This window comes from Oncorhynchus nerka, linkage group LG28 (genome assembly GCF_034236695.1).
Source record: "Oncorhynchus nerka isolate Pitt River linkage group LG28, Oner_Uvic_2.0, whole genome shotgun sequence".
Taxonomy (NCBI): domain Eukaryota; kingdom Metazoa; phylum Chordata; class Actinopteri; order Salmoniformes; family Salmonidae; genus Oncorhynchus; species Oncorhynchus nerka.
In genome coordinates this window covers 73,117,676-73,138,332 of record NC_088423.1, presented here as the reverse complement: position 1 = coordinate 73,138,332, position 20,657 = coordinate 73,117,676, and the positions used below count along the sequence as shown (strand labels likewise).

Below are 20,657 nucleotides of genomic sequence, written 5' to 3'. Positions count from 1 at the left end.
CTTAGCCATTATACTCCTATTTTAACACTAATAATGATTATCCTGGTGATTTCAATAGAAATCTTCTTTATACCAACACACACAAATTGTTTTGGTTTTACATGACAAATTCTTTTTGATTTGACTTGATTGTGTGCAACAAAAGAATGCTAGGCCAGGGAAGGCATCCTTGTCGTTCCCTTCTTTATGCCAGTGTGTGAATGAGCTGTTGTGTTGTTTACATCCCACAAAGGCCCTTTCTATTGCCTCAATCCTGTTTTATCTTTCCACAGATCCTCTACAAACAAAGAAAGTTCGCAAGGTCCCTCCTGGTCTGCCTTCATCTGTGAGTGGAAGATCATTTCATCTGCCTGCCATGCCTCTCATATACAAATAGATCTCTCAGTGAGCTTAACCAAAACACACACACACACACACACACACACACACACACACACACACACACAAAGAGAGCTGTTGACAAAGAGAGCTGTTTTACTTGCTTTCCTTGACTCTTCAAAGACGTCCTCTGCAGTGGCACCGTTGGAACCTGGTTGATGTGTAAGGGAGCCCGTAGCCCTGCCTTGCTGTTTTTGTGTGTGTGTGTGTGTGTACTAGAGAGTGTGTGTACATTGGGGTGATTGATTTTGGGGTCTGTCCTGTCACAGCGTGGTCTCCTCAGCTCCTCTCCTGGGACGCGGGGCTATGCAGGGCACGGGGAGCAGAGCTGTCAGAGTGGATCCCAGGCGCTGCTCTTTTGATGTTTAATTAGTCATTATGTAGCCAAACAGGAGGACAGACAGAGATTAATAGTGCAGAATCAGAGACATTTCCATGGGTAATAATCCCGGTGGAGCAGAAGACATTAGAATGCAGAGGAAGTGTGGAGCTCAGCTTGCCTCCGCCTGGGCCGGGCCTCATTAATATGCATAAATCACTAAGTCAGATGTTCATTGTGAAAATCCTGGTGGATTCTCAAAGCGGGCGATTAAGCCTTAACTTCCCAGCCACTGGTACCGGCCGATGCTTTAAAAAAAAAAAGCAACTGGTTTTTAGCAGAGATCCCTCTTTACTTTTGTGCTGAAGGCTTCTTCCCCAGAGAACAAGAAGGGGGCTTTGATGAGGGTGGCTCAGAGACTGGATTTGCTTTTGGGAGTTGTGATAATCGCGAGCTCCACCGCTGTTCCTCTGAAATCAAATATGGAACAAGACACAGGACATAAAAGAGAGAGATGTGTTTTGTCTCTGAATTTGTGTTTGAACACTAGTTTGTCAGGAAAGCAGCGGAGTGGGAAACGCACGCCGCCTCTCCCCTCCTGAAGTAGGTGAAGGGGATATGGGGGGGGGGTGCCAGGAGACAGGGAGGGAGGCAGAGAAAGATTGGTTGCCTTGCGGGGTACATCTCTTTGTTGTGTAAATGGGCGCAGGGCTTTTATTTGTCTCTGCTTAACACATGGGCGCAGGTGCACTATGTGACTCATAACAGTTGAATCAAAGCAGTACAATCCTGAGTGGAATAAGTAGAGGAGCTAATGCAGCTTCTTCTTCTTCTGTCACTCTGTGTGGAGAAGACGAGGCCTGGATGTTGGAGGAGTTAGTCTCTGATCCCAAGACAGAGCCAAGACTTTAACAGGGAAAAGGGGGGTGTTTTTCTCTTATTTCCTCTGGTTGCAGGGAAAGGTAAAGAGAGAGAGCCTGTGGTATGGGTGGTGTGTGGGGATGGAGGTTGAGTAGGCGGTGATGGAGGGCTGGTCTGGAGGCTTTTAGAAGGTGTTGTATGGGCCTGGTGGGAGGCGAGGGCGAGGAGATGGAGGGGATATGAGCTGCCATAGCTTGTCCTGCAACTGGTTATAGGTGTTTAGAGGTTATATACTGGCTGGTAGGAGGTGTTTGTGTGTGTGTGTGTGTGTGCGTGTGCGTGCGTGTGTGTACAGGGGCTATCTGCAGGGACCTGCAGGCTGGTGTGGGCGGCAGACAGCGGTGGTGGAGTTTAGGAGTGTCGAGGGCACAGGCGCACCTGGAGCAGAGCATGGTTGCCGGGGGCAGCTGTGCTGTGACATGCCGGGTGAGGAGCCTGCAGTGTACCTGTAATGCAGAAATGCAGCTGGATGCAGATGCTGCTGAAAGACTTTTGCTTGTGTAAGCACCCAGGCTTCACCAGAGGCCTGAAGAGCTGCTTGATAAACAAAATGAACACAATGCTTCATATCATTATGTCCCCTACTGGGAATTCTCTTTTATTTATTTATTTGTTTCAAACTATTTTTACTTTTTTCATCCTCACCTAAAAATGGTTGAGGAGGTTTGGATTTGAAGAGCGGTGTGTTTTTAATGAGCGGCTGATGTGTGTATATATGATGTGTGTATATATGATGTGTGTACATGTAGGATTTATATTGCAATCATAATATTTATGGGAGCACATCCTCTGTGCATTTAGGTTGTTCCCCTGCAGTATATACCAGGATGTGGAGGCCATCAGGGAGAGCCAGCCAGCTGCTGATTGCAAACATTCACATGTTTATACCCAAATCTCGTCTCATATACACACTTTTTCCTTAACCCACTTTTGCAGTTCATTTGACGTACATACTCTTTTTAGGGGACAGGAGCTACTGTACAGATGTAGGATCTTAATTTGATTACTCTTTTGTTACTGTGAATTTTCCTGCACAGCAGGAAATGCAAACTTGTAGTGTTTAATGTCATGTTTAAAAAGTCTGTAAGTTTGTAATTTCCACTTTAAAATGTCAGACTTGATTTGCCCTAACGAAAAATGTATCAACCCCTACAAAACGGTTCCATACATTTTTATCCACATAATAATTCACATTTCCTCTTGCTGCAGGATTATTATTGTATTATTCTGGCTCAAAGGAAGATCCTACATATGTAGGCGTGTCACCAACTTTGTCAGCCTGATAAGCACCATTTCCCTCTGAACAGTAGATCAATAGATAAACTGTGTACATAGTGAAATACAAATAAAGTGAGTAATGTGGCACGAACATGATGTAGTACAGGGATCATCAACTAGATTCAGCCGTTGGTCAGGGGGCCGGAACTTATTTACAAATAATATGTGGACTGCAAATTGACCGCAAGAATCAATCAATCAATGAAATGTATTTATAAAGCCCTTTTTACATCGGCCAATGTTACAAAGTGCTGTACAGAAACCCAGCCTAAAACCCCAAACAGCAAGCAATGCAGATGTAGAAATATTTTCCTAGGAAGGAACCTAGAGAGGAACCAGGCTCTGAGGGGTGGACAGTCCTCTTCTGGCCCAAGCAGATATAACATTTGACTAAAACATAATCATTTCAAAGCATTTTGTATATTGTATATGTGCACTGGAGTCCACTAGTCCCAATTCAAACACATTATTTATTGCTTCTGATATTTATAGTAAATGTAGATCATGAATCCAGTACAATGCACACAAACACAAGGTCCTTGCAGATGATCAGAGGTTGACTGTATTAGTCTTAAGTCTTGTAAGGCTGACTTCATGATACAGTGGGCTGACTGTGGTCATAGATAGATGTATCACTTTGTAAACTGAGCATCGCTCTGAGTGAAGACATAACGGGCTATCATTGGATGGACAGCATGCTGCGGAGCAGGGTTGCTGACGGGCAGCTGTACGGGCACCTGCGTTAAGGGTCCGTCTGACAGGAGGACAGAGGAGAGAGACGCGCCGCGGCGGCAGCTCTGTGGCTCGTGGGGAAAAGCTATATCTTGTAGGATATTCATGTGTAGCTGGGAGGCCATTGCTGGTGTGTGTGTAAATAGCCAGGCTTTTTTTACGCGCCCTTGTCACTGGCACAACGGCTTGATGTGACACTTCCTCCTTGGCTGTGGTGATGCTAGTCTGGAGGAGGGGAAGAAAGAAAGTGGTGGGAGAGGGAGGAGGTGGGGGAGAGAATCAACTCCCTTCAGGGACTTTTGCTAGCGAGAACCCTGGCTGTGAATGACAAAAAAGATTGTAATTTGCTTTTGACAGATCACTCAGACACCCTTGTTTCTGAGAGACTTTCACTTAGCAGGGAAACAGGGACTAGAAGAAAGGAAGTCTGCTCTGCTCCGGGCTCTGAGACTAAGACCCAGGATTTTGCCTCACAGTGGTCGGGTGAATGACACACAGAGGTTATCTCCTTTGTGTGTGTGTGTGTGTGTGTCTGTGTGTGTGTGTATCTGTGTGTGTGTTTAGCTGAACTCAGAGAGACTACAGCTCCCTTTCATCGATGCAGCTACATGTATTTTGACTAGACAGCCATCTGCAGGCGGAGCAGGATGGTGCAGGAAGCAGAGCTCATTTTGGGTTCTCTTTGAACCAGGGCAGGTCAGGACCTGGCAGAGGGCAGCTCTTGTGAGTAGACGTGCCTTTGGATGAAACGCGTCAGCAAAGCCTTCTGCAAATACAGCCAAACAACCATTGTTTGATGTGGCCCTTTCATGTAGGCACGGTTGTATCGTGTTGGATTTCCTTGTTGTCTGGCTGTTTCACAGCATCAGATGACTTACCAGACAACATTTGTCACTTTTTTTTGATGAAGCATTTATTTTAATTTCTCTCTTTTTTAATTCAAGAAGGATTTTAAGAGTATGGTCATTGTGACATAGCTGACAAGACTTTCTATGGTCATGGAATGTGGGTTGACATGGTTAATTTCATTTTCTAAAATCAATTCTAGAATATTTATAGTACTAAACAGAACAGGACTGTCTTTCTGTCTACCTCTGCCTCCTGGCAACAGACCAGCACCCATCCATCTCTGGGTTGGCATGATGCCCATTATCTCAACATCCTGCCCGTCCTATCAGGTCAGCAGGTTAGAGTCAGACCACCAGGGGGCAGTGTGCCAGGCTCTGCCGCTCTGCTCTGACCCCAGTCTGAAGACCCTATGGAGATGAGCTCATCAGATGGCTGATTAGATAGATGCCCCTCGTTTGACTGGGATGATCCTGAACAGAGACCCCCCCCCCCCCCCCCCACTCCCCAGGGCCTTGCCTTGGTGTGTTTATCCGTCTTTGGGTTGCTCAGATTTACCAATGACATGAGAGGTGGAGATAAAGGAGAAGGCCAACAACTCCAGAGGTCCCTGCTGCTTTCATCTAAAGGAGAGAAACAGAGTTAAAAAAAAACATGAAGCAGAAATGAATGCACACATTAAAGTCATTACTCACATTTCGGCCTGTAGTAAATTATTTATGTAGGGCCTGGCTGCGTGAGTGCACCACATTAATGCAGGCCTTGGTTTTAGACTGCTTCCTGGCAGGCTTGGCACGGTGCTCTGTCAACAATCACTAATGATTAGGTTAATAGAGTGTGTTAGTTGGAGGTTGTTTAACTCTAAACTACACCAGAGTGGCCAGTGGGGTATACTACAAAGCAGGATCAATGAGTTAGCCAGCTAACTTGTCTTTTTAATTTGTATTTTTTTGAAAGATAAGCTTGAAATGAGTATGGTCTAATTGACTCAACAACCAAAAGCACATATCTAAATTTATCCTATAGTTATTCCTAGTTGTTTATCAAAGTTAGCTGGCTAACTCATCGATCCTGCTTTGTAGTATACCCTCTGGTCTAAGGGAGTGTCAACAGGTGAAACTCACGTTATAGGCTGTATCTGCAGACCCAGTTGTAGGTCAGTTACCCCCCTAACGCAGTGGAGGGTTTCCTCAGAGTGTGTAAGTCAGAGCCATGTCAGGGCGCTTTGTTTGGATTGGTCCTTCTTGGGTGCCTGGTTGTGCATTGGACCAGTGAAAGACTAGAGGACACTGGCAAGAACACTGACCTACTGTACTAGGCTGAACTGGATAGAGAGGCTCAGTCTTAATGTCGTGGCTCAGAGATAGCCTCCTTCCATCCAGCAGCTTTATTCATGCGTATTGGATCGCTGTGTTTGTGTAGTACACATTGCCGTTGTCGTGACACCCTTTATATTAATACAATTCATTGGTTCCAGAGTCGTGTTTGATGACTGAGAACAAACAAAGAGACAAGGAAGGAATTCGATGTGATGTCGCTATGGCGCTAGAGCAGTGTCCTATCACTAAATAACTTTATGAACAGTTGTTTGGGGGACGGAGGTTTGTATGTCCGGGAGGATTTGGATGACAAAGGGCAGAGTTGATGAAAGGGAGTTGGGTGGAGTGTTGTTTTGTGGTTCGTAGGGAATGTGGTTCAGATCATATTTGGATGGGAGAGAGAGAGGGTCTGTGTTCCAGCCTATGTTGAATGAACTCACAGAAGTGTAGGGATGTACTGAAAAACATCACATGAGGCATGTCTGTGGACTGGAGATCCATGTTAACTCTGGGGAGGGTAGGGTGTCTGTTGGTCTGTCTCTCTGTGTACGTCTGTGTGTGTGTGTGTGTGTGTGTGTATCTCCTATGTCAGGTCAATCAGTCAGCCAGGCCAGGAGTGGCTCAGCCAGGATTACCATAGCTACATGTACGTATGTCTGGCAGAAGCAGCACTAGAGGAAGTGTATGTTGACTCAGTCACACAGAATGAGTGCTTTATAAATAACCCTAAAGCACCTTTCTGCTTCATACACACATGCAAAGTGTTAGGGAAATATGGTCAGGGGGGAGTTGGAAGAGGAGGAAACGTGTCTGTCGTTAGAGATTCAGCAGTTAGAGATACTCTAACAACTCAAACTGAAGCAGAGCCAGTAGCACTGCACTGTATGCCTGCTCTGGAACAGCCTACAGATGACAAAATGCCTGTTCTGTGCTGATTTATGCAGTTGTAAATCATTAGAGTTCATGTGTAATATATGTGTAATTAAGTCAATGCAAAGCTTTGTGTTATGAACGTCTTGTGGGGTTTTGGGCAGATTAAGAACCCCCCTCAGCACCCCCGCTCCCCCCGAGCTTCTTACAGGAAACAATCCCCCCATCCAGTCTTATGACATCATGGCTAAATCCATGCGTGAGATGGAGGTGACCTCAGTGGGTGGATTTGCGGTGGATCTTTTTTAACGCCCAAACAATTCCCAGGGAAAAAAGCATGGCCACTGGCTCAAATGTGATTAGAGGGGGGAGTTGTGTGGACAGGTGCATGGCTGGCTGGTTGCCAGTGAGGTAACACTTGGCCCACTTTGACACAGATGCAGACTGGTCCTGTTTCTTGGTGGCTGATGGGTCAGGGGCCGGGCCCAGGTTCAATGTTGATGAAGTGATAGAGGGTGGTGGTCCTGGCTCTGTCTTAAGACGATTGGTGTTTAGGATGAGATCTGACATGGTTCAGAAGCTCAGGAAATGAAGTATGACAACGTAGGCATCTTCTCGCTAATACAGCTAATATCTGTTTGTCTGTTAGACAAATGTAAATGATTCCAAAGTGTCCCTGTGTCTGCAGCTACATGTTGTATGCTGTGTTTGTGAGTAGTAGTAATGCGTCTGCTTTAATCAATGTTGAGTCCATCTCTCTTTACTCATTCTCTTTGAGCTTTCATGTGTTTTTTTCTCAGCTCGGCCTTCTGTGTCTGGGCCCGTTTTTGGACCCTTCGAACACACATTTTCCTTAAAGCATCAACTTGAAACGGGTTCAGATATAAAGTGGTACCAGCATGTGGACCCCAGTGCCTTGGAAGAGTTTAAAAGAATCTCAGAGAAGAAAGAGGAATACATAATAATAGTACTGAAGGAAAAACATAATAAAGCCTCGTTTTCTTTGGGAAAGGAGACTTTCATCTTTCTATAACAATAATGCTCTCAATGAGTGCACAGGACTGTGTTTAGTCCAGGAAGCTTCCACTGGCAGACATGAAAGGCTCCAGGGAGGCTGGATGGAGTGGGCTTTAAAGGCTCTGTACGGCACACGGGTCAGTCCTCACCTCTCGCCTCGCTCTTCCTCCTCTTCCCTTTCTCCTCCTCTCCTCTTTCTCCTCCTTCAATGGAGGCCGACATGGAACAGCAGAGCGGTCTGAGAGTGACAGGCGGACAGTGAAATGAAGTGGCTGTGGCTGTTTTGGTTGTACCCCTCTGCTTCCTCCTGGCCTGTGGTGTACGTCTGAGCTTGAGGCCCCCGGGGGTTTAGAAAATGGAGCATCACAGTTCTGTTGCCTGTCTGACGTCAAGGCCCGGCCCCTCTGCAGCTGTGGCGTGTGTTTAACAACTCTCTCTGTTTACAGTCACCGTCGTGACAAGGGGGTTCATTCTGACTATAGGGAAAGTGTCATTGTTATGGAAGCACACAGTATACATGAACATTCTCACTAAGACGTTCTACAACATTCATTCTTTCTCCTTCTCCCTGTCTGTTTTTATGACTCTGGGTATTCTGCCTAAGAAAAATAATCCAAATTTAATTTGAGGTCTTATTTTTCCTTCCTTTTTTCTTTTCCTTGTTGAGAGTCCACTTTCCCATATTGGTTGTTAATTGGCATAATGTTGAGTGTGGGAACAGGTTCAGCTCCTGTCCAGATGGCTGTGTAGAAACCCCATCTCTTCATGTTACCTCACTGCTAGCGAACTAATTCAGTTATTACAAAAACAACAGATTAGCCCGCTCAGGATTAAAACCTGTGTGGGAGAGCTTGTTTATTGCAGTTATTTACTCAGTAATTTGTTTGCTTTTGAATAACATAAATTAATGATATCGTGCCCAAAGCTAAATAGTTTTAGTTCAATCTCCCCTGCAGAAAATGTAAATGTTTATTTTTGGGAGTCACAATTTTTTTTCTCCTCTTTCTAAATCAACTCAAGCATTTGTTTTCTGTCCCACCTCCTCGCTTTATCCCCCCTCCCTCCGGTTCGCCTCCCCTCCCCCAATCTGCTTTCCTCTTTGCCTCAGCACTTATGAGGCTCAAGGGGAAGAACCATTTCAGCCCCTCCCCTTCTCTCAACCACCCCCTAACACTGTGGCGAATGGTTCAGCCCTGTTTTGCATAAGTTTCCTCTGAGTAGAACCATGTGTGAAGGGCCAGCCCAGGACTGAAAGAATTAGTCCCTTTTTAACGGGTTCGATGTATGTCTAGGGAGAAGGCTTGTGTGCTGCTGCTGCCGTGCTCTGAAACAGTACACTTGCTCCAGTCATCAGTATAATAGCCGAAGCTATCATGTATTGCGCCTACCCTGTCCCTGGAATGGGCAGCAACTCCTTAATGTATTACTACAACGGGAAATCGGTGAGTTCTGTCTGCGGGAGAAAGAGAGGGAGTGTGTGTGTGTGTGTGTGTGTGTGTGTGTGTGTGTGTGTGTGTGTGTGTGTCCACGTTTGTAATTGGCCCACGGGTATGGAGTTGCAGAATATTGGGTTGTCCGGCTGCACAGGATGTTTCTCGGCTCTAGAGTTTATCACTCCTCTCTGCTTTACTCTCTCTCCCTTTATCCCTGCCCTTCTCTCTCTTTCTGTCTCTCTCTCTCTCATTTTCCCTCTCTCCTCTGTGGACTGATTTTCCGTTGCCTCAGTTACAGCTGTGTGACAGTACCATTTGTTTTTCTTTGCAGTTCAAATAGAGGACTTACTTCATTTCTTTCTCAATATGTTCTAGACATGTTATAGCCTGAATCTGTTAGATGGTTCACTGCCTTTTATTAGCTAACCATGTATGTCAAAACTTAAACTTAATTTCAGCACAGACTTCTCTATTAGAGATAAAGCAGAATATAAGCAAGGCACATCAATTGTATATAAGTAGGAACAAAACTCAATATGTGGATGTGTGTGGTTGAAAAAAGTCAAACACGTTTTTTCCTCTCACCTCTGTTTGTAGTCAGATATAAAAAAAAATATTGTTTTTTTTAGCTGTGAATGTATTTTTACTGGCTGGTTGGTTCAGCACTGAGACTGGGTTGAAATAATAACATGTGGAAGTCTGGGAATGATTAAGGAAAAGAGGCTGCCTGTTGAGGTTAGACTTTCCTGTTTGTAGATTGAGCTCTGAGCACCAGCGTTGCTGTTATTCCATCTGTTTTTAATCACATCGGCATTCTGGACTCTACAGGGAGCCTAATGTGATTCCTGGATTGCTCAGTAAAAAACTCTTTGATTTCTGTGTTCCTGCAAAAACTTTATTTTTTTGTGTGTATGTGGGAGAGTGTGTAGTGTGTGTGGTTGCGTGCATTTGTGTTTCGGTTTACCTGCCTCTGAGCTAAATTGAGTTTCCTCAGATGCTTGCAGTAATTGTGTCACAGGTGTAAAAGTCTCACTGGCACTGTTGCTGAATAAGAGATGAGCAGAGAAAAGTCTCCTCCTGTTTCTCAGCTTCTCTCCAGAGAGCAGAAACACTGAAACACCCAGTCAGCTCCATCCAGAAAGAGAACTCCACCATTCAGAGTCAGGGCCTCATTGGACCTCATTCTCTGACTTTAGAAACCAGGAAGTTGAACATTTCTATACTATTGTGAGATTCACTTTTATGAGGTCAACATGTTCAGGCTCGTGTTTTAGCCCTCCTCGTACCCCATTAGGACAATGCCCTTTGTTCCTACAAAGCACCACAGATCACTTGATCTTTTTATATTACGTATTACCAGGAATGTCTTACAGACCGGCAGAGGGAGAAATTGGGAGCGTGTGGGCAGCATGGGTCAACTTTATGATCCAAAGCAGTCGATAAATAACCAACCAATACCAAGCTCTTTATCTTCTCTTCTTCGTAGGAGGAGAGATAAATCGTGTTTACTGTGAGCATCAACAAAACTCACATTTACTTGTTGGAGTTTTGAGAGTGATCATTGTTTTTATGGTAAGAGCCTTAAAGTCTTTGATTTCTGTGTTTTATGGCGTATTAAGTGTTTGATTTCCGTTGTTTCCTCCAGTTCCATAGAAAATGAGTAACCCAAGCTTTGGAGAATTCAGATATTTGGGAGGATTTGGTGGGTGGAGTGTTTTTCTAAGGTGTGGCCTTTCCTGTCTAATATCCCTCAAGTGCACTGAGGACTGGACCAAGGAGGCATCCAGTAAATGACTGTTTTTCTTCCCAGCTCAGGAAATATGGAATAAGTGTTTACAGCACAAGATAACATCAGGTTTTGCCTCAGAGTTTAAAATTCATGTTGACAGCTTCCCACGTATATAACACCTGATATCACCTCATTTATCAGAGTGCAGTTGGTCTTTGAAAATTGTGTTTCTTGAGACCTAAATCTTGGAGTTTTTAAGCATCAACAGCTTGAGGCTTGAGATGTCTCTGTTAAAGGGTTGCCTGGTACCAGGCTGCAGCGCTCAACATGCCCCATCAGGAAGGTGGTTCTGGGGCTGTGTAGCAGGGGACCATTGTGTTGGAGCTGCGTGTGTGCCTTTTAGCCTCTAAGTGTGTTAGATTTAGACTTGAAAAGAAAGGCCCTCGGGCATGGTTTGGTTCCACGTAGTGACGTGCATAGACAGGATACTGTGTTGACACCAGCAGCCCATTGCTTTCAGCTGTTCTCTTTTGTGAGTTTTTACTGCGGTGATAATTTATTTTTAAGAGGTTATTTTTGCCGTCGTCATTTGGTGTATCCATATGTTGACAGTTTTAATGTTTTTTTACATGTGCTGTTTTGATTGGTGTGGTGTTGAGATCAAAGGCGGGTGCTGTAGGCTGGTGATGTGTGGAAAGGTGTGGAGGGACTCATCAGCCCTCTCAGATCAGCCACATAGAGATGAGAGAGTTGCAGAACGAAGCTCTGCCAAGAACCTACTGTCCCCATTCTCTCCAATCTGACAGTGAAATCTGATGCTTGTTGATATTAAGTCAAACATGAGTAAGCTCAGTGTATGAACCACAAACCCTGAATTAATGATTGCTTATGGATTGATGGCTACAGATATTCTTAAATTAAACGTGATGCGGAAAATATACAGAAACTAAACAACCAAACTCCAACAACTGTGCTGGTCCTGCTGGCCCGGGCTCTGAGTGATGTCTCTTTAATTCATGTGGTAGTAAAAGGAAACCCAGGCGGGCCCTCTCCTCCAGAGGCTAGGAGAATGAGGTCGCCCGGTGTTTGGGTGTTTTATTAATGCCTTGACTGGCTAGCACAGTGTGAAGAGAACAATTAGCATCATCCACCGCCATATGCTGCCCATTGAGGCTCAGACTGGGACAAAGCCAGGGCTCCTGTGTGAGGCTAACCTGGAATCACCACGGGAGTCCCCACACCCTGGGTCACATGTGCGAGCCAGAGGAGCCAAGAGATCCCCTCCCCTCCCTGCTAAACGACATGTACACAGGGTGCTGGAGTTACACACACAGCTAATCACATGCTCACACACACTGCTTGCTCAGCAAGACCCCGTGGCCCTGAGTGTTGGCTAAGCTGACTGACTGATATGTCGTTAACGTGAGTGTGTATGTGCGTGTCTTTCTCTTGACGTACGTAGTAAAGTGATGACGAATGAAGTTGAGGTTGTGTCTTGTAAATAAGATTATTATTCTTCAGTAGGACAGCAAAACATTCTCTCCAAGCCCACTGACACATCTTGTTGCATTAGGAAGCAACCTTTGAAGTTCTTGAAGGGCTCTGTTCACACAAACAGATGAGTATGCCATTAGGTCATTAAAAAAATAATTTATGTTGCTGGTGACTAGAGGATGGGTGGGGGTGGGGAGGGGGGGGGGGCTGGGTGGCAGGTCTGGTAGTGATTTGTGCTGCATGGTGATGGTGTTAAGGTTGAGGGACCGGCCCTCTTTGTGGCGTGGTGAGTTCACTAGCTCTCTCTCCCTCCATCTGGAGTGGATGAAGTCAGAGACCACATCACTAATGTTTGGCCTCCACGACCCTTTGATCCTCCCACCCAGCCTGGCACAGCCACAGCTGCACAACAGCCCTCTGTGCCTCACCGCTCATCCCCTCCCTCGATCCCTCGCCAGCTCACAGCCAGGTAGCAAAATGAAGAAAAGCACAGGCCCCATATTTGATTTTCTGATTTGATTTCTGTTTCTTTGGCGAGCTGCAATTTGCAGTGTTTATATGAAAGTGTGTGTGCTGGTGTCATTATAGTTCCATTAAGAGCTGAGACAATCTGAAATGCAAACACCCCCTGATAATCCAGTCCTCCCTCCACGAGCCTTCCAAATGAGCCCAGCTGCCACACCACTGGCTTCTTAAACTGACACAGCTCAGTTCGTTCACTACATTCATTAAAGTAGACATGAATCTGGCTTCAACATACAAAGCTACTTTACAAATGACAGTCGTGTGAGGAATAGGGACAAATTTAGGCGAAGGTACTCGTTTGCATCTAATGATGGTTAATGAAGCCGTCCTTAATGCACTGGCTTTAGATTGTGATCAACCCACCAGGCAGGGTGGTGGGGCATTAGAATTGTTCCTCTTCAACATCATCCTAATAACTCAACCAAATCATCATCATTATGCTCCTGCCACATACAGAGAACAGTCACAAGTTACATCTTAGAGGATAATGACTTTGACAAAATGCTAGACTGCCCTATGCACCTGCTGTTGTTATTCATGTTAATAATGTCTGTTTTCTTTTGGCAGGTGTATGCCCCGTCTCCCAACACAGAAGACTTCAACAGAGATTCTCCCTCCTACTCATCTCCCAAACCCCCCAGCAGTATGTTTGCAACCACTTTCTTTGGTAAGTGATTCTGACTTAAGACCGTCTCTGTCATGGAGTCTAAAGAAGCCAGTGTCATCTGTTTGTGCAATCTGTCTTTATCAATTTCTTCTCCTGCCTCTTGATGGACAGTGGACCCATGAGAAAATATTTCTGGACAAACATCCTAACATCACACTCAGTTACTCTCTCTGTAGTCACTCTCTCTGATGTTGCTAAACAGTTTCAAATGTTCAACTCGATTTAGCCATTTCTTTCTTCTGGTAGACAGTATTTCACTGAGCCTGGTCTCAGAGTCGCTGGTCTTTGAAGGGATCGGGTTGGTTTCTGTTAGCCAAGGGAGGCTTAGTGTTATCTCAGCTGTGTCCAGGACAGGGCTTGTGTTTCAGTCCTAAGACCAGACTGGGGGAGTGAACAACCCCCTTGTGTGATCCAGCGACTCAGCAGAGAGGAGGGTGACTGCCCTCTGTGGAAAGGTCTCTCTGGGCTCTCATAATCGAGCTGTGTGTTGTGGTTTGCTGTTGTGGTTTGCTTCACGGTGGTTCAGGCATATTGAATTTTATGTAAACTTGACTTTGGTTATTAAACTAAAGCCATTAAAACGTCTTTGCTCCCTTCTGGAATCAAATCCAGGATGTCTCTTCAATTGGATGATCCTTTTGTTACATGAGTCATTATACTGTAAAGAATAGGGATGAAACTCAAGACGGATCCATTTCAACTCAACTCTTGTTTGTTGTCATTAGATGGGTCCCACAACTCTTCTGATCCGTGGAATTCCTCCAATGGGATCAACCAGCCTAGTTATGGAGGAATGCTGGGAGGATCTTCATCTCACATGCCGCAGTCAGGAAATTACGTCAACATGCACTCACATGACCGCCAGGTAAGCAACCCAGCTAGTGATGTACGCACATACTGTAAGTGATGTCTCAATGTCTCCCCTACCTATTCTTAGACAGTCTACCTCCTCCCTGTTAAGCTCTATTGCCCCATTCTCCTAAAACATTTGGCTTGCATTGGTTTCAATTTAATATTTGTGGAGTGCAATATTGCCCACCCTGCCTACAGAAAAAGTCCAGCTAGGGGAAACACTGTGACTGATGCGTATTCAGCCTCCATGTCCTGTTCTGCCCCATCAGAGCACATCCCCTCCTCTCTGCTGAGCCCGTAGTGATGTTGCTGTCTGGGCAGTATCTGTGTAAGACACGGCTGACCTCCTCTATCAGTGTTTCATCTGCTCTGTCTGCCCACTGTGTCTCACTGGGACTCACAGGGAGCCTGCAGCTGCTGCCCAACCAAAGCCCTCTGCCTGTCTGGGCTCCACATTAATATAACCTCTCTTTTATCAAGTGATATTTTTTCACCACGCACAATGCTATTCTTACCACTGAACAAGTGTATGCACACACAATATTGCATTGTCCTGATGAACACGTATTGTCCTGATGAATACTCTTTCTCTTTCAGAATTACCCTCCACACTCTGTGTCGCCGACAGACATCCATGCCAGTCTTCCTCCAATGTCCAGCTTCCACCGCAGCAATGCCAGCACTTCACCATTCGTTAACCCAACACACAACCCGCCCGTCAACACCACCGACGGGGTCATGGGTACGGCGAATATTGATCTACTCTTAAATATCAATAGGCGAGATAAATTCCTACAATGATGTTCTCTTCTTTAATCTATGCTCTGTGTTATAAATGTCCTCTCCTTGTTTCTGTAGTTGCTGCAAATCGGGGGAACGCCTCTGGAAGCCAGCAGACTGGAGATGCACTGGGCAAAGCCTTGGCTTCGGTGAGTACAGCCCACCCCTGTTCTCCTCCAGGGAAATGGGAAAGCCTCAAAAGAGATTTAGACAGAAACTATGTAACAAATCCACAGAGGTTATTTTTTTTTTCTTGACTACAGTACCTTCTCCACTCACTTTAATATCAAATATATTTTTTATTTCTGTGTTAAACTGAGATGGTGCATTATATTAATGGCTCTCTTCAGTCTGCAAAGGAAGTGACCTCGGTGGTCACGATGGGTATTAAGTGCTATAGTGAATGCTGATTAAATAAGCCCAGAGGGATGTGTTTGCAGTTGTTTTCGTGCCTAAGCCTGGATAATTATAGACTTAATCTCTGAGTATACAAGAAGGAAATTGTAAAAAAAAAAATGTTTGAAAAAAACCTCACCAGTTTGAATAATCCAACCTTGGTATTTGTTCCATTTTTGATCATGTCTCCCTGCACGTTTGACACACAGTAACTCATAAACCTTTGTGCTACTGAGGATGAATATGTCCTCCATCCAGTTAGAGCCCTCTTGGTTTCAACAGCCACAGAACCTCACAGAGCTCTTCTGTCCCTCCTCTTACTGATTATTTCTCATTTTAATAACTCCCAGAACTCATCTGTAACCCGGCCTAATATACACTACATTACCAAAAGTATGTGGACACCTGCTCGTCAAACATCTTATTCCAAAATCATGGGCATTAATATGGAGTTGGTCCCCCCTTTGCTGCCACAAAGTTGGAAACACAGAATCGTTTAGAATGTCATTGTACTCTGTAGTGTTAAGATTTCTCTTCACTGGAACTGAGGGGCCTAGCCTGAACCATGAAAAACAGACCCAGATCATTATTCCTCCTCCACCAAACTTTACAGTTGGCACTATGCATTGGGGCAGGTAGCGTTCTCCTAGCATCCGCCATACTCAGATTAGTCTGTTGGACTGCTAGATGGTGAAGCAGGATTCATCACTCCAGAGTTCTCAGTACTCCAGAGTCCAATGGTGGAAAGCTTTACACCACTCCAGGCGACACTTGTCATTGCGCATGGTGATTTTAGGTTTGTGTGCTGCTGCTCGTCCATGGAAACCCATTTCATGAAGCTCCCGACGAACAGTTATTGTGCTGATGTTACTTCCAGAGGCAATTTGGAACTCGGTAGTGAGTGTTGCAACCGAGGACAAACCATTTTTACGCACTTCGCGCTTCAGCACTCAACGATCCCGTTCTGTGAGCTCGTGTGACCTAGCATTTCGCGGCTGAGCCGTTGTTGCTCCTAGACTTTTCCACTTCACAATAACAGCACTTACAGTTGACTGCAGCAGTTCTGGCAGGGCAGACATTTTACAAACTGACTTGTTGGAAAGGTGGCATCCTATGACTGTGCCACGTTGAAAGTCACTGAGCTCATCAGTAAGGACTTTCTACTGCCAATGTTTGTCTATTGAGATTGCATGGCTGTGTGCTTGATTTTATACACCTGTCAGAAACGGGTGAGGCTGAAATAGCCGAATCCACTAATTTGTCGGGGAGTCCACATAATTTTGTCCATATAGTGTATCTCACCTCAGAGAAATGAAACCCACCATAGCTTTTATTCCTAGTAAAAAGTGAGAGAAGTAGGATGTGTAAAAGCGTAATGGGTTTACATTTGGGAAGTGCTATGGCTTAGTGATGCGCACCCGAAAGAGAAAAGTGTGTGTGAGGGTGTATGATAATCACAAATTAAGTATTTTTGTATTCGTAGACTCAATTCTATTAGCATGACAAAGCTGCAGTGAAATGGACACTGTTGGGCTGGGTGAGACGAGGGGTGGGGAGGCTAGGGGGAGCGAAGGGGGTTCCTAACTGCTGTGGCTCAACTCTGCGGGCCGCCCTTTGTGGGCCTTTTGTTCTCCGGCCTTTTAAACGGGCCGTGCTTATTGGCCCCCGCTGCCTGGGGGAGCGTGACCGATGAGGAGGCGGAGCCTCATTTGTTGTTGGTAAAATGAGTCGTGTTGCAGTTTGAATACAGCAGAAGTAGCCCGGGACCAGAAGAATGGCCCGTTGTATATTGCAGGGTCAGGAGTCACGACTATAGACGGCCCGCTTTAGAAAGAGAAGAGATATTGGCTAATTCGTTTTGAGTCCCATTGATTTGAGACATACACTTGTGATCACAGTTGATGGTCATTACTTCTCAACAGGATTGAGTGTCTCAGGGTAAAGATACTGAACAGTGACAAATGCTTTTGACTGAGAAATGTGATTTTAAAAGAATAGAGAAGAAGAAGTGGGTATAAATCCCCACAGGGAAAAACATTTGGTACACGGAGTGACATGCAATAGCCAAACCATTTGGACTTCCAAAAGTTGATTGAAACACAAAAGCTTGGTGATCAAGCTTAAAAGAGAAGATTATTAACAACGGCGTTCCATTGTGTTTACTGAAGTTAAACGGTGTCCTATGAGTAGGATGTGATGTTTACTTGCAGGGAAATCCTTCTGGATCTACTGCCTCTGCTAATTAATGGGAATCAAACCTCTAATACCCTGGTTTACTGGGAGACACTTTCCATTATGGCACAAACTATCCTCTTAAAGGGAACAAATCAGGGATGTGTTGTCTGCTTTAATCCAGCATTTCTCTAAACAAATGAAATCCCTGTGAAAGTTTTAGAGATGTAATCTGTGTGCTTCAGAATCACATCATCCTCTCTCTCTCGCTCTCTCGCTCTCTCGCTCTCTCGCTCTCGCTCTCTCGCTCTCTCTCGCTCTCTCTCGCTCTCTCTCGCTCTCTCTCGCTCTCTCTCGCTCTCTCTCGCTCTCTCTCGCTCTCTCGCTCTCTCTCTCTCTCTCGCTCTTATTGTCATGTTGCCCTAAAACCTCATTGACCCAAGCTTAACATTCCCCACAAACACAGTGGAAGGCTGTACATGCTACGGTATGGTAACAGAGGTCTTCTGCCAGTTCAGGGCGTGGTCTAGTATGGAGAGGTGTGGTGGTGCAGCTCATTCAGGATAACCCCCTCCGCTCCATCACTATTGGGGGATTAATGCTGGCCTTTGTATCTCTCCCTGTCTATGGCTCCACCCTGGGTTTATACTGGAGTTATATAGCACCATGTTAGAAAGATATTAATGGGATCTAGGGCAGATTTTAGTCCACTTTAGCTTTAAAGGATTTCAACCGCTTTGTTCCAGTTTCCCCCCCCCAAAGTAAAGACGTTGACTTTCTCCTCTAATAGTGTATCAGCCATATTACTGTAGATACAGTATTTGTATGATATTATCTATGTTGTGGCCAGTGGGGGAGATCTAAATAAAACAACACTAATCAGAGTTGGAGGAGGGCACCTGACTGGTCAGAGCCTTCAGGTGTCGCAATGAATATGGTTTGCGGTACCCTTTTTAAACTTTCACTGAAGCCACTGCTCACCGTTAAAGACCCATATGTATGCTCTGAACATTTTTATGGGCTCCCTGGTTGGAAAATCATGAGCCAATTTCGGCCGTGCGCCCGCTGAAGGATGGTGACACAGGCTATAAAAAGTATGGGGAAACGATAGGTTGTGATTTTAAAGAGCTGCATGTTCTACCATACTGACGGATCTTTCTCCTTCTCCCTCCTTCTGTCATCCCCCTCACTCTCTTTCCCTCCGTTCCTCTCCCCCTTCCCCTCTCTCTCTCCCCTCTCTCTCCACAGATTTACTCACCTGACCACACCAGCAGTAGTTTTCCATCCAACCCCTCCACCCCTGTAGGATCTCCGTCGCCCCTGACTTGCACAGCAGGTGCTGCTGCCTCAGCAGGTACAGTGGTGACCACCGGCGCCCCCTCTGGAAGGGCAGGTAGAACATCAGTCTGCACTCTGATCTACTGCACTATAGCATTATACCAGCCTAAACTAGTCCCAATGCCATGGAGAGATGTGGGTTATTGTTTCCTCAGAGCATTCACACTGCTTCCTCCATAAGGCTCTGTCTTAGTGCTGTAGGTGAACACTGCAAATGATGTTTATCTCACAATGGTCTTCAAGTGATGTTTATCTCACGATGGTCTTCAAGTGATGTTTATCTCACAATGGTCTTCAAGTGATGTTTATCTCACAATGGTCTTCAAGTGATGTTTATCTCACAATGGTCTTCAAGTGATGTTTATCTCACAATGGTCTTCAAGTGATGTTTATCTCACGATGGTCTTCAAGTGATGTTTATCTCACGATGGTCTTCAAGTGATGTTTATCTCACGATGGTCTTCAAGTGATGTTTATCTCACGATGGTCTTCAAGTGATGTTTATCTCACGATGGTCTTCAAGTGATGTTTATCTCACGACGGTCTTCAGTCTCTGTGACTTTGACGACATTACCTCACGGCGACAGCTGATGCAGTTTCATAGCTACATAGTGATAAGGAGTCAGCTCTCTTCGGTTGGTGAAAGGAACTAAGAGACTATCTTAGAGTTTGACATCCTCTCCTCTCAGTCACTGTATTCATTCTACCAGATAACCAACCAGATCATTCAGATAATCAATTTCCCTGAAACTGGGTCCATAAGTAGCAGAGCAATGTGCAGGGGACATTTAATAATTGTGAGAGACACTCTGGCAGAGGAGAGAGAGAGAGAAAGAGAGGGAAAGCCCAGCGTGTTGTTTTAGTGGGCAGTTGTGTGGTGATGTAGTGGCGACAGCTGTCTCCACGTATGCCCCCCTTGTCCTCAGCTGTTGCTCTGGTCTGTGGACAGCTGTTCTCCCCATGGATCGACCGGCCTGCAAAGGGCCTCATTTATCTGCCCGAGGAGCGACAGTGACTCAGCTGATGAGGAGGACTATATCTGCTTCACACAGAGGGATGCCGACCCCTCACGCACTCTCTTTACACCTCAGCCAGCCAGGCCTCAGGGCAGCATGCCCTACTTGGGAGGACAGAGGAGGTAGAATGCCAACAACCATTTTGATTTTATCAGTGAAGTTCCTGTCACCTGGAGATTGAGAACTCCAGTTATGTGGGTGTGGAATGTTTTGTTATACAAATAATGAGACAACATGACACCAAGGGCACCAACTTTTGTTACAATGTGAAACAGAGTTTCTCTTTATAATCATCCTCAGTGAATCTACAGTTTCTGTTCAATTTACAAATGCAAAACAAATACTCCACATCCATGACTTTCCATATGAATAAACATCTGCCTTTGTCCAAAACCCTTCCCAAAAGTCATAACTTATCCATTTCCAAATCTGTTTCCATTAGTTTAATAGAACGCCTCCATAAAAACTAAAGTTAATGTAGCTTAAAAGGGCAACTGGGATGATTGAAAATGTATTTCTTGTTTCATGTTTTGCGATCTAATATCCATTTATTTGTTTGAAGTTTGTTGATTAGA

The 20,657-nt window shown here is 45.1% G+C and overlaps 1 protein-coding gene across 6 annotated transcripts in view; it reads left to right on the top strand.

The window, feature by feature from the left end:
* LOC115113659 (transcription factor 12) overlaps positions 1–20,657 on the top strand; it is a 101,421-nt gene that overhangs the window by 70,174 nt on the left and 10,590 nt on the right. For 5 of the 6 annotated variants that reach the window (XM_029641555.2, XM_029641554.2, XM_029641553.2 and 2 more), the window contains exons 8-13: positions 273–325; positions 13,429–13,528; positions 14,254–14,393; positions 14,978–15,122; positions 15,239–15,309; positions 18,977–19,121. In XM_029641555.2, coding sequence (XP_029497415.1) covers positions 273–325; positions 13,429–13,528; positions 14,254–14,393; positions 14,978–15,122; positions 15,239–15,309; positions 18,977–19,121 — 654 coding nt within the window. The remainder of the gene's footprint in view (positions 1–272; positions 326–13,428; positions 13,529–14,253; positions 14,394–14,977; positions 15,123–15,238; positions 15,310–18,976; positions 19,122–20,657) is intronic. The other variant, XM_029641556.2, reaches the window with a different exon arrangement.